At 39.6% G+C, this 12,850-nt stretch overlaps 1 protein-coding gene across 1 annotated transcript in view; it reads right to left on the reverse strand.

Moving 5' to 3' along the window:
* Positions 1-1,649: 1,649 nt before the first annotated feature.
* Positions 1,650-12,850, reverse strand: part of Fnbp4 (formin binding protein 4) — a 47,103-nt gene continuing 35,902 nt past the window's right edge. The window contains exons 13-17 of the mRNA XM_005364197.3: positions 6,067-6,383; positions 5,801-5,945; positions 4,411-4,757; positions 2,821-2,978; positions 1,650-2,580 (exon numbers count right to left, since the gene is read on the reverse strand). Of these exons, the coding sequence (XP_005364254.2) occupies positions 2,490-2,580; positions 2,821-2,978; positions 4,411-4,757; positions 5,801-5,945; positions 6,067-6,383 (1,058 nt within the window). The 3' untranslated portion in view covers positions 1,650-2,489. The remainder of the gene's footprint in view (positions 2,581-2,820; positions 2,979-4,410; positions 4,758-5,800; positions 5,946-6,066; positions 6,384-12,850) is intronic.

Raw genomic sequence — 12,850 nt, forward strand, 5'->3', positions numbered from 1 at the left:
TGTCTGTCATTCCCTTGCGTCGTATCCTGACTTTCCTATCCTTCACCCCTGTTCTCCCGTGGATTGCAGTCTCCCAGAGAGACGGTCCGTGGCATCCTTCCACCTTTGTATGGGTTCCAGGGACTAGCAGGTGTCAGCCAGTCAAACCCAAACCTTTTAGGCTATCCAATCAGCCCTTATTCTTTAAAAAACAATTTTCAAAAAAAGATTTTCATGTTGTGTACGTGCACGTGACTGCAGGAAAGTACTGCCAGAGATCTCCCTAGAGCTGAAGTTACAGTTTGGATGTGTGTGCTGGACTGCTCTTAAGTGCTGAGCCACCTCTCCTGCCCCACTGTTACTTTTTGAGGCTTGTTCAAGGATTTGTGTTAAAGATGTCCTATTTTAAGTTTGAACCTTCTTTTTTTTTTTAAGATTTATTTATTATGTATACAACTTTCTGCCTCCATTTATACCCACATGCCAGAGGAGGACACCAGATCTCTTTACAGATGGTTTGGAGCCACCATGTGGTTGCTGGGAATTGAACTCAGAACCTCTTGAAGAGCAGACAGTGCTCTTAACCACTGAGCCATCTCTCCAGCCCCTTGAACCTTCTCTTGACTGGAGGGCACAGCACTGGTTTCTCTAAGTTCAGTCTTCAGCACTCACATTGGTGGCTCACAACCATCTTTAGTTGTACCCCTATAGAATCCATGCCCTCTTCTGGTGTGCAGATATGCACGCAGACAAAACATCCATATACATAAATAGACCTTTAACAACAGCAACAAAAAGTGAACGGCCTCATAAAAGCTAAGGTCAGAATCTTGGATAAGCTATTCAGACAGGCCAGATTTGCAGGCTAGAATGTCATCTCAACTAGTGATGATACGGGCCAGCTACTCAACACTTTTACTCTTTGTTCTCTACCTTCTAACCTTCTAGCTAGAATGAAAAAAAATCCTCTAAAAAAAAAAACAAAACAAAACTAACAAACTAGTTAGAAACTAAGGGGGCAAAACCAAGCCCTGGGCCATCCATCAGGTTCCTTATGTGCTCAACAGCAGGGTAGTAAGGAGGCCTCTCCAGCAACAATTACACACCTGGAAAACTGTCAATTAGTTAAGACAAGAACTTTAACAGCTAGTTGATAACCTTTATTTATAGAAATTTAACTATGCAAATTACAAAACAATTTTAGGTACAAAATGGACATCTCAGCATTAGCACATGATAAATAAAATCTAGTACACTATAATACAAAGTAAAAATTTTAACTGCATAGGAATAGTAGAACAAAATCCAAACTATTGTCTTTGGTTAACTATTGATTAATCTTAAGTATCTATTATTTTCCATAATCAGCTTTTTATTACCTATAAAAAAAAAGCCAGGAAGCACCTTTCTCCCCATATTACATTGTTCCCAGGACTCGGACAGGTCAAATATTAGTAAGAATGGAATGTAAGCCTTATCAGCATAGTCACACAAGGCTCCACCTTGTTTAAAATCTGTCCCCGTATATCTCCAACATGCTATTTTTTTCCTGATGTTCAAATGTCAGTGTATGTTCTGCACCATGTTTGGTCACAACAACTAAGAATGGAACACACTGAGTCCTGGGATTACAACTGCAGGTGACATGCTTACAAGAAAAGGATGACCAATCACAAGTATAAAAAGAGCTTTATTAGTGCATATATACAAATTTACAGTGTCAGAAACTGGAGAAATACAAACAGCTTTAAGACACAATTTGCTTTTTCTTCAGTTAAAGTGACCTTTCTTGATTGTGATACAGGAGAAAGCACACAACAGTGGACTGCTTCTTAAACACTGGAATCCTGCGGAGAGGGGAATTTCTGAAGTGGGTGAAACAATGCCGACAGTACACAAAGTGGTCTATTTTACTGACTACCACACACTTAGGGGAATTTCTCACAATCAAGGATCTGAACACCTGCAGCTGCTACTCTGTGTGCCTGTCAATATGCCACCTGGTATGAAATGAGTGCCATAGAGTTTCTGAGAAAATGTGGCCATCAGCACAATCTCAATACTTCAGGGGCAGCAGACTCGAGGAAGAGGTTAAAGATTCTGATGGTCAAGCAAGATAGGATACAGAGCTGCCTTCTTAATTGCACTTGTTCTGGAGTAGAAGTAAGGAGAGTATTACACTAGAACTGAACAAGCCTCTAGTGGGCATTTCCTTTTGCCAGTGAGTCCTATACTGAGGTTTCATGCCCATGACTCCCATGTTCCTCAAGACCGACTCATATCTAACATGCTAAGCTTGCCAGTGTGAAAACAGACAGTCAGGGCAAAGCAATTCCAAACACCCCTCCTTCAGCAAACAGAAAACTACATCTCCTAAACAGACAACTTAATATGCATGGGTTTTGTCCAGGATGTTCTTCCTCATAACATTTACAGTTCATCTGACAACAGCTTAGAACTGGTTAAGACTTTAAACATAAAACAACAAAAAAATTTTTTTTAAATTAAAACTATGTGTTGGGGGTCATTTTCCTTCTCTTCAGTCTTGCTCGCCAATCCTCAGGAAGGGCTTCAAAATTTGCATTTCTTTCTGCCATGCCACTGTGAAAACAATATGCAAGTTACTACTTGACTGGAAAGAGAAGAGAATCTTTTTTATTTTTATTTTATTTTTTTTTAGAAATAAATACTGAAACTGAAAATTGGATCTCATGTCTACTCAGGAAAATGTTTCAAGTTTCTCAGCAAAGGAGCAGTGTATTCTTCATGAAAGACTGTGATGTTAAGAATACGACAACGCCAAGATTAGCACAAACCCTTCCCATCAGGAACTCCATTTACCTGACCAGCTGCTGCTGTTTCCACTCCTCGATTCGCTTCTGTGCAGTGGATTCCCGGTCCTCTTCACTGGAACTCGAATTATCTTCCTCATCTAACTCCCGCTGGATACTCTGCCATTTCTTTACCAAAGATGGCATTTTGGTTTTACTTTTCTTTGCCTAAAACAAAGTTACAGATCAGAAGATGCACACAGACAGGAAACAGGTCCTTTATACTGACAATCAAGATCTCTCCCTGGAACCGAGGGATAAATTTGACACTGGATGTGACCAGAACCCAAGGCTTACAAGTATGAAGGTGGTGCGTGCAGATAATGTTGGAACACTAACTTCTGGCACGGCATAGATGCTCTATCGAACTCACAGCCGCTGGATTGTTTATACAAGATTAGGCCTATTAACAAGAGCTTGTCATGAAGAGAGCAAGGGCTTACAGGGCCCCACCCTTCTCCGAGGATTTATACACACAGTTAATGGTTGATAGAGGAAGGAGAGTCTTTTTGGTGGTGAAGGCACCGGTAAAGTGCTCAAGCCCCTATAAGCTATAAAATTCACTGGGTCATTATAAAAAGAAGCCAGGTATGGTGGCAAAAGCCTTTAACCCCACCCAGCATTCAAGAGGTAGAAGTAGGTGGATCTCTGATTTTGAGGCTAATCTAGTTGGGATAAGTGAGATTCAGTAAATCCAGGGCAACTCAGAGAAACCCTGTCTTAGAAACAAAAAATATGCAAGTAAAACATAGGCGCGGGATAAACAAACAAAACATGTGGACAAGTTGGGAGGAGGAGGTGAGCCAGTGGGAGAAGGAATACAAAAAAATGGTAATGGGGATGTGTGAATATGTTCAAAACATCATGCATTAATACATGTGTAAAATTTCTTAAGAGATGGGCTCAGTAGTTAAGAACATTTGTTGTTCTTTGGAGAACTGGATTCGGTTCCTACCACTCCTATCAGGGACTCATAACCACCTGTAGTCCAGTTCCAGGAACCCTGACGCTCTAGTCTCTGCAGGGACTTGTGTATACAGAGGCCTGCACGCACGCACGCACACACACACACACACACACACACACACACACACACACACCCCATAAATAGAAGGAAACAGAGAAATCATTTTTAAAGAAGTGCTTAAAAACGATTAATTGGGAAGGGGATAGAGGGACAACTCCGCTTACAGCTCTTCCAAAGGACCTGGGGTTGAGTCCTAGCACCCACAAATGGGGACTTACTGTAAAGCCAGTTGTGGCCTTCATGAGCACCAGGCACATAAGTAGTACACAGACATACATTTAGGCAAAAAACATTAAAAAAAAAAAACAAAAACAAAAAAAACTTGGTGGGGGGTGGGGTGGAGTGTGAGTTGAGACAGGGTCTCACTATGTAGCTGTCTGTCCTGGAACTCACTGTGTAGAACAGGCCGGTTTCAAACTCACAAACATCTGTCAACCTTTACCTCCCAAGTGCTAGGATTAGAGTTGTGTGTCACTATTGCCTGGCAATAAATCTTTATTAAATTATTATTCCTTTGATTTTGCTATGTATCATCATACTAATTTTTTTTAAATAAAAAAAGTGAAGACTTACCTTATCTTTCTTTCCTTTTTTTGTCTTCTCAGGTGGTGGCACTTTGGGAGCTGGTGGTAGCGGAGGTGGTATAGGTGGTGGAGGAGGCGGCGGTGGTGGTTCTACGACAGCAGGTGTGGCCATAGTTCCACGAGCCTGAACTGGCTGCAATGATGGCGTGGTCACTCCAATTGGGACAGAACATTCAGCATAACTCATAATTGCAGGTGCTGTTGCTAGTCCAAGGTAATTTGATTGCAGGCTCATCCCTCTGGCCTGATGACCCATTCCTGCTGCTGCATGGCTAACTGATACTGCTTGGTGTGCCATCCCAATAGCCTGGTGTGAAATCCCCATTGATTGGTGACCTAATGCAGGAAACATAAAAAAAGGACACTGTAACAAGAAAGAAGGAAAAGGAAACTAGCAGTTCAATCACAAAATGATCTCAATATACTTTTTCCTTTAAAAATATTTGTTAATAGCAAAATATTTGTTAATAGCAAAATATTTGTTAATAGCAAAATATTAAATGTTGTAGCTGGGCAGGGTAGGCCATGCTTTTAATCCCAGCACTTGAGAGGCAAAAACACACGGATCTGAGTTTGAGGCCAGCCTGGTCTACAGAGTGAGTTCCAAGACAGCCAGTACTACACAGAAAAACTGTCTTAAAAAGATCAAAAAAATAAAATTAAATTAAAATGTGAACACTTACAGATTGAGGCTCTTCAATATAAAAATAACTAGTATATATAAATGTACAGAAAACAATTGTGTAGACCCTGAATAAATGGAACATGTCTCTAATGCCAGTACCCAGAAGGGTCTACAAAACGAGTTCTAGACCTATTAACACCCTGTCTTAAAAAAGCAAAAGCATAGCTGGGTGGTATGGCGCACACCTGTGATCCCAGCACTCTGAGGCAGAGACAGGCGGATATCTGAGTTCGAGGCCAGCCTGGTCTGTAGAGCCAGAGCTACTCAAGAGAAATCCTGTCTTGGAAAAACCAAAGCAAACCAACCAACCAAACAAAAAACAATAAACCAAAACAGAAAATAATCTTGTAAGGATAAGAATACATGTTTAAGGGTAGTTTTTAGTAACTGGGAGAAATAGCTATAAATAGTATTTTCTTTTCTTAAAAAATCTGGTTCAAGCAATCATTTTATTCATTTTCTACATTCTTTTTGCCTTTGCCTTCCTGACAATTCTATAAATAATCCAGACAAGAAAGAATGAGAGCTCAGAAAGTTTGTCCACAAATGGGATATGAGCCAGAACACCGGAGCATTCAAGCATCAGGTCTCTTACATGAACAGTATTTTTCAATCAAACGCCTTCTATTTACAGCATCTACTGCTGGAAACAAATGATATATTGAGAAGAATCTACTTTAATTATGATGCTTACCTGCAGCTATAGCTGACTGGCTGTAGAGAACTGGAGAACTACCAATAGTAGCCGATCTCTGGACCACTACAGTACTAATTTCTGCTGCCTTTCTCTTTACTGCTTTAGTAGATGGAGGACTAGAGGTGGTAGGATCAACTGAACTCTGAAACACAAACATCCCAGTCAGCAAATTACAAGCCCTACAAAATATATCCTTCTAAAGTAAAACACGCCAATTATGTTCCAGGCTCCACTACCATTCACAATGTCAAGGACATCATCACCTGGCTAGTTACAGTCGTGGTCTGTGTTGAAGGCTTCAAAGGAGTATCCTCCTCTGTTCCTGGGGCAGGAGGCTCCTCACTTCCTTCATCCTCCATTTCTACCTCCTGAATCTCACCATCTTCTAAAGGAGGAGGTGGAGGAGGAGGTGGAGGAGGAGGTGGAGGAGATTCTGGGGGTGGAGGTGGGGGTGGAGGCATTTCCAGAGGTAATGGTGGCTGAAGCACAGGTACATGTGACTGAAGGAGGGTCCAGAATGGAGTAAGTGGCATGAGTGATGAAGAAACTTGGCCAGAAAATGATTCTTTACAAAGAGAACCTGGAAAACAGACAGTAGTGAGGGAAAAACCAAAACAAATCCTTCATAGCTAATATTCATGTTAAGGTTCACATCACTACAAACCTAAGACAAATGTGCACAGTTGTTTCAGATAGCAGGACTAGAAGGCTCTCCCGTAATTAAAACTTGACTCATAGCTAGCCAATAATATCACTGAAACACTGAGCAGTTCAACTTAGAAATTACTTCTATAATTTATGATGCTGAGAGAACTTTCCCTAGCTATATTGTACTAGCCTTTATATCCAGATTTGTAGATAAATAAAAATATCACAAAACAATGAGGAATTCCATTATCCAAATCTAAAACTTGGAAATAAACCTTATTTTTTAGTGTGTGTGTTTAGGTATGTGCCTGTGTGTGCAGGTGCCTTTAAAGACCAGAAGAAGGCACCAAATCATTGGATCCTCTTGAGGCTTGAGTTAAGGCAGATGTGATCTGTCCAGTTGGTTGGTACTGGGAACCAAATTCAGTCCTCTGCCAAAATAGTATATGCTTTTAATAGCTTCAGGCCCCTAGAATTTTTTTCTTTTTCTTTTTTATTTATTTATTTATTAATTTATTAAAGATTTCCGTCTCTTCCCCACCACCACCTCCCATTTCCCTCCCCCTCCCCAATTAGAATTTTTTTTTCAAACATTTATTGCAACATGAGAAGGCAGAAATTCTCTGGGGACTTTGTTTCAAAAATGAAATAAATGAATCATGTATATCTGTAATACCGATTCTGTTTTATTATTATCATTTTTTTTGGTGAACTAGTTAAGTGTGGATGCCACAGTGAAAACCCATTAAAACAAAAAAATTCTACCTATTTGATTAACCTGGATTAGAAGTTTTAAAAATGGATATTAGAAGTATTTAAAAATGTACTTCACATGCGCAAATGACATTTGTTTAACCACACCAACAAAGGGAAGGTCACTCTTCTTTCTGTGACGAGTGAAGAGGAATTTAGGACAAAATGTCAAATGATCACTGAGATTTTCAAACACGGCGTTAAAAGATGTAGAAACTTTAAACTGCTGTTGCTTTAGCTTGAGTTAAATTATAACTGAAAAGCTATGTTAAATTTTTCTCAAATTTCACAAACACTATCATTGAACATTGCAGTTTTGCTGCTGGGTAGAGCTTTTTAAAGATTAGAGAAAGTAGGAGGATATACTTACTTGTAGCCTTCCCCATCCCTCTTTATCGTCAATAGGGATGTTTCACAATATATGGGACTATTAGATATATATCCCAGGAATGTTGAGGGGATTTTCTCCCTAAAAATCATAGAATCTAGGAGTAGAAGAAACATGAGAAATCATCTAGTTCAACTTTCTCATTTTGGAGGTGATGAAACCCAGGTAGGAACTATTGTCTTAGGGTGATAGAGTTGTCAGGGGCCAGGCCAGAACCAAGAGACCAGGTCTGATGCCTAGCCCTAGTGCTTTCTTTCTTTTTTTTTTTTTTTAAGTTTTTTGAGACAGGATTTCTCTGCGTAGCTTTGGAGTCTGTCCTGGAACTAGTCCTGCAGACCACGATGGTCTTGAACTCACAGACATCCACCTGCCTCTGCCTCCTTAAGTGCTGGGATTATAGGCGTGTAAATATCCAAATGCCACCACCTGTCAAAATTTGACTAAATTAGGGCTCTGTTACGAAAAACTCTAGGTTAGGGAGAAGGTCATTTATACTCAACGCCTGACAAGGTAAAGCCCAAGCCAACAAACAGGCTTTTAGAATAGATTTGCTAATGGAACACCATAGCTAATATATTGTGTAAAAAATATTAAGATGATTCACACTGTTTTTATAATTACTGAAACATTCCTTATTGCTAAAGAAAGGGGCATTAGAAAAAGATTTACCAGAAAACATGAATGCAGCTTTTCAGCTAGAAGAACTCAAATGACTCATTAACCTTTTTTTGTATTGGCATCAAGTAATATGAATTTAGTTATATGCCAACTTTCCAACAAAAACATTTCAGAAGACTAATTTGACCGAAAAGTATGTATATAGCTAGAAAGTCTATATTATAAAAGAGTACATCAAGATTTCATCAGAACACTAAAGATAAAAATAAAGCAATAAACACTAAAGATTATTAATTTAAGACTTTAACTTTCTTCTACTAAATTAACTATAATGCAGGAAGACTGTGACTTCAAATTCACTCATTCTTAGCAAATTCCCAACCAGCCTGAGGTATAACAGACATTGTTTCCAAAAAAACAGACAAATAAGCAAAAGACGAGACAAACTAAACACAAGCAACACACACTACCCAACTTGATAAATTTAGCAAAAAGTAACAGAATCCCAAGCCTCTAAATTTACTCAAACATAAAAGCTGTATCTCAAACACTGATCATTCTTTCTTTAGCTTAAGCACAGAAAGGTTGAAATTACTTAAGATAGGATGGTGGCACAAGCCAGTAATTCTAACTCCTGGGAAGCTGAGTCTGAGTTAGCCTAAAATATATAGAGAGCCCATCTCAAAAAGTCAAAAGCAATGTGTCTGAAGAGACGGTTCAGTGTTAAGATGGCTTGCAGTTCTATCCTGAGGACCAGGGTTCAGATGCCAGTACCCATATCAGGTGGCTCTGAAATGTTTGTTAACTGCAGTCCAAAGGATCCAAGGCCGCCTTTTGGCCTCCACAGGCACACACACAAATAATAAAAATAAGTCTTTAAAAAAAATGTTAAAATCAAAACTTCTAAACAGAAAACCTAGTTTAAGCATCATATATGTATCTATTACAATCATGCTGCTACTCGTTTATAAATCAAATCCAGTTAGTATTTTTTATACTGACATGAACATTTAATTCTGAAATCCAATGTGATGGTTAAAGTTATCAACAGCTTTTGTTATGCACTAAAATTAGAACTACATTAAGTTTAACGAGACTATCGTGAGGATACCAATTCTTAATCTAAAACCTTTTGCTCTTAGGTATCTTATATCACATGTTACTTACCACGAAGAAGTATCACTCCACCTTCAGAGATATGATTCTTACTATACACTGAAACAATGAGCAAGGACTAAAATTGAAGTAAACCTTAAAACTTACTTGCCTCCTCCTTATGGCATAATAACTTTTCTGTTTTTATTTTTTGGGTGGTCTAGGCATCAAACCTGGAGGCCTCATGAATGCTAAGCACATACTATTACTATGCAATTATCTCCAGATTCTTTTTCTTTCTTAATTTTTTTTCTCTCTTCTCGAGAGTAGTTTTTGAGCCTGTCCTGGAACTAGCTCTTGTAGACTAGGCTGGCCTTGAACTCAGAGATCTGTCTGCTTCTGCCTCTTGAGTGCTAGGAGTAAAGGCATGCACGGCCACCACCCAGCCTTTTTGAAAAAATTTAAATTAATTGTGTGTGTGTCCCCGTGTGTATTTATTTATCTAGGTTGGAGGACAGCTTCAAAGAGTCAGTTCTCTCCTTCCAACATGTGGATCCTGGGGGCTGAACGCAGATCATCAGGTTTGGCAGCAATCAACTTTTACCCACCAAGCAATTCTGATGACACCCTCATTTTTCTTTTAATAAAAGATGGTTTTAAAGATGGGCATAGTGAACCGAATGGTGAGCACACCTTTAATCCCAGCACTTGGGAGGCAGAGGCAGGCGTATCTCTGAGGGTAGCCAGCCTGGTCGATAGAGTGAATTCTAGGACAGCCAGAGGGCTACAGAGAAACCTTGTCTGTCTGTCTGTCTGTCTCTCTCTCTCTCTCTCTCTCTCTCTCTCTCTCTCTCTCTCTCACACACACACACACACACACACACACACACACACACACACACAAAAGCAAACCACACTCCGCACCCAAAAAATGGCTCAAGGTTTACCTTTTACCAGACAGCACCAACAGTTTGCCATCAACAATAGAATAAAATCTTAATGCCTGACATTGAAGTGTTATTTAAAGGAACAAACACAAAAACCCCCAAACCCCCAACCCTTAAGACTTGTTACCTGTACAGCAGTCAATTAGGGAGTGTATAAAATGAGGAACTATGATCAAGAGTCCCAGTGTGCTGGTAGGTAACTGGGATCTCAGCACCTAGGATTTGGAGGTCATACTTTCCTTGTCTGTATAGGGAGTTTGAGAACAGTTTGGGAGTCTGATTCAAACAATCAAAAATCATTAGAGTGGTTAAGAATGGAATCATCCACTCAACCAAAATCAAGCCTCAGTTTATTATGTACTAAAGAAAAAAACCATAAACTGTTACTAGGAATATTTGTCACTCACTGCTACCAAAAGTAGACTTGTAAATGTGGCAGAGTAAAATCCCTTACTCTTGCTTTAACTCTATACATTACCATTATAATCTGTGATATTTTAGTTCATCTAATGTTATCTAGGCTTCTTAATGATGTTAACAAAATCATTAGGGATATGACTGCAAATTTCTTGATGGAAGCAAGAAACACTTTTTTGCACTGAAAATGGGGAAGTGTGTAGAGGGGGGTGGGTTTCCACCAGGTTGCCCTCAAGTTCCCAATCTTCCTGCCTTAGACTCTTGATTGAGACAGTCACTGACAACCACGCTGATTAAGCTAATTAAAAAATTTTGAGTCCTTTATTAATGGACAGACCAAGAATGGGTTCGCACCTCTAGAAATTCTCCTGGTGCCAAAGCTCAGGGGTACAGCATTCTTAAAGACAAAGCCATAATTCCATTAGTGAGGGATTTAGAGTGGTCTAGTAACATCTGCTTTCTTTGTAAGGTTCAGTGGCATCTTCCAGACACCACATAATAAACGTTTGAACCATGCTCAATGCCATGGACAATCCTAGAAGCATCACCAAGGTGAATGCGGCTGTTGGGTGTAGAAGACTGAGAAGTGGCCATGCAGGCACAAAATAATGTTGGGACAGGATAGCATTATCTTAGTCATTTCGTTGAAATAAGCCACAACATACCTGATAGGAAGAAGACAAAAAAAGGAGGTTCTTCTTATGCTATCAAAGTTTCCTAGTCAGGTGGTGGTGGCACACATCTTTAATCCAGCACTCAGGAAACGATACAGGGAGATCTCTGAGTTTGAGGCCAGTCTGATCTATAGAGCAAGTTTCAAGACAGTCTCCAGATGAGTCCCAACACCCACATGGCAGCTCACAACCATTTGTGGATTTCGGGGACTCTGATCGTCTTTGCCTTTGAAGTGCATGGCACTAGGCACACACAAAGTGCAAAGACACGTGCACAAATAAGATGAGATGATTAAAAAAACAAAAAGCACAAGAACAGGAAATAGCAAAGTGCTTGTGCTACAAGCATGGCAACCTGAGTTCAACCTAGCAACCATGTTTTAAAAATAAACAAACAAAAAAGAGATCTGGGTGGGTGTGGCTGCACACCTTTAACCCAGCACTTGGGAGGCAGAAGCAGATGGATCTCTATGAGTTTGAGGATAGCCTCAGTCTATCTAGCAAGTACCAGACCAGCCATGAAGCTAGACACTTAAAAAGCTAAGAAATGGGGTGGAGGCAGCTGCCAAAGCTGCAGCTTTAATTCTAGTCATATCACTTAGCAGATTAAAGACTCATGTGGTCAGAAAAAGAGATATAAAGACAGATTCAACGGGGGAACAAAAAACCCTCTAAACAGTTTACAGTTTGTTTAAAAATATATGTAGGTTTGGGAGAATAAAAGGATAAAGAAAGTCCTTTAAAAAAAAAGAAATAGTTGGGTGTTGTGGTGCACGCCTTTAATCCCAGCACTTGGGAGGCAGAAGCAGGTGGATCTCTGATTTAGAGGCCAGCCTGATCTACTGAGCAAATTCCAGGACAGAAAAAGACACAGAGAAACCCTCTTTCAAAAAATAAATAAATAAATAAATAAAACATAAAGATAAAAGAGTAAAAAAAAAACAAAGCAATGTAAAGATGAATCTGGATACTGTATGTTACTGTGTTGTCTTTGAACTGTTTGACTGCTGAGGATAGAACAACAGCTGCTAAAAATATTTGATTATAAATGCTGCTGGATTAATCCAACCTATATAATTTTGAAAATGCCTTGACCTCAAATTTTTTTAAAAAAGATTTACTTATCATTCATACAGTATTCTGCATGCAGGCATGCTTGCATACCAGAAGAGGACGTAAGATCCTATTACAGATTTATGAGCTTCCATGTGGTTGGCTGGGAATTGTACTTAGGACCTCTGGAAGAGCAGGCAGTGCTCTTAACTCCTGAGCCATCTCTCCAGCCCCTGACTTCAAAATTTAATTCAAAAGATATGTTACTTTGGAGAAGAGGTTTTGCTTTTGTTTCCACAGGAAATAAGGGGCTGTGATTCATTCTGGGTTAAAAAAAAATAAGGTTCGGGCTGGAGAGTTGGCTCAGTGGTTAAGAGCATTGCCTGCTATTCCAGAGGTCCTGAGTTCAATTCCCAGCAACCACATGGTGGCTCACAACCATCTGTAATGAGAT

The sequence above is a fragment of the Microtus ochrogaster genome, assembly GCF_000317375.1.
Source record: "Microtus ochrogaster isolate Prairie Vole_2 chromosome 14 unlocalized genomic scaffold, MicOch1.0 chr14_random_1, whole genome shotgun sequence".
In the NCBI taxonomy this organism is placed as follows: Eukaryota; Metazoa; Chordata; class Mammalia; order Rodentia; family Cricetidae; genus Microtus; species Microtus ochrogaster.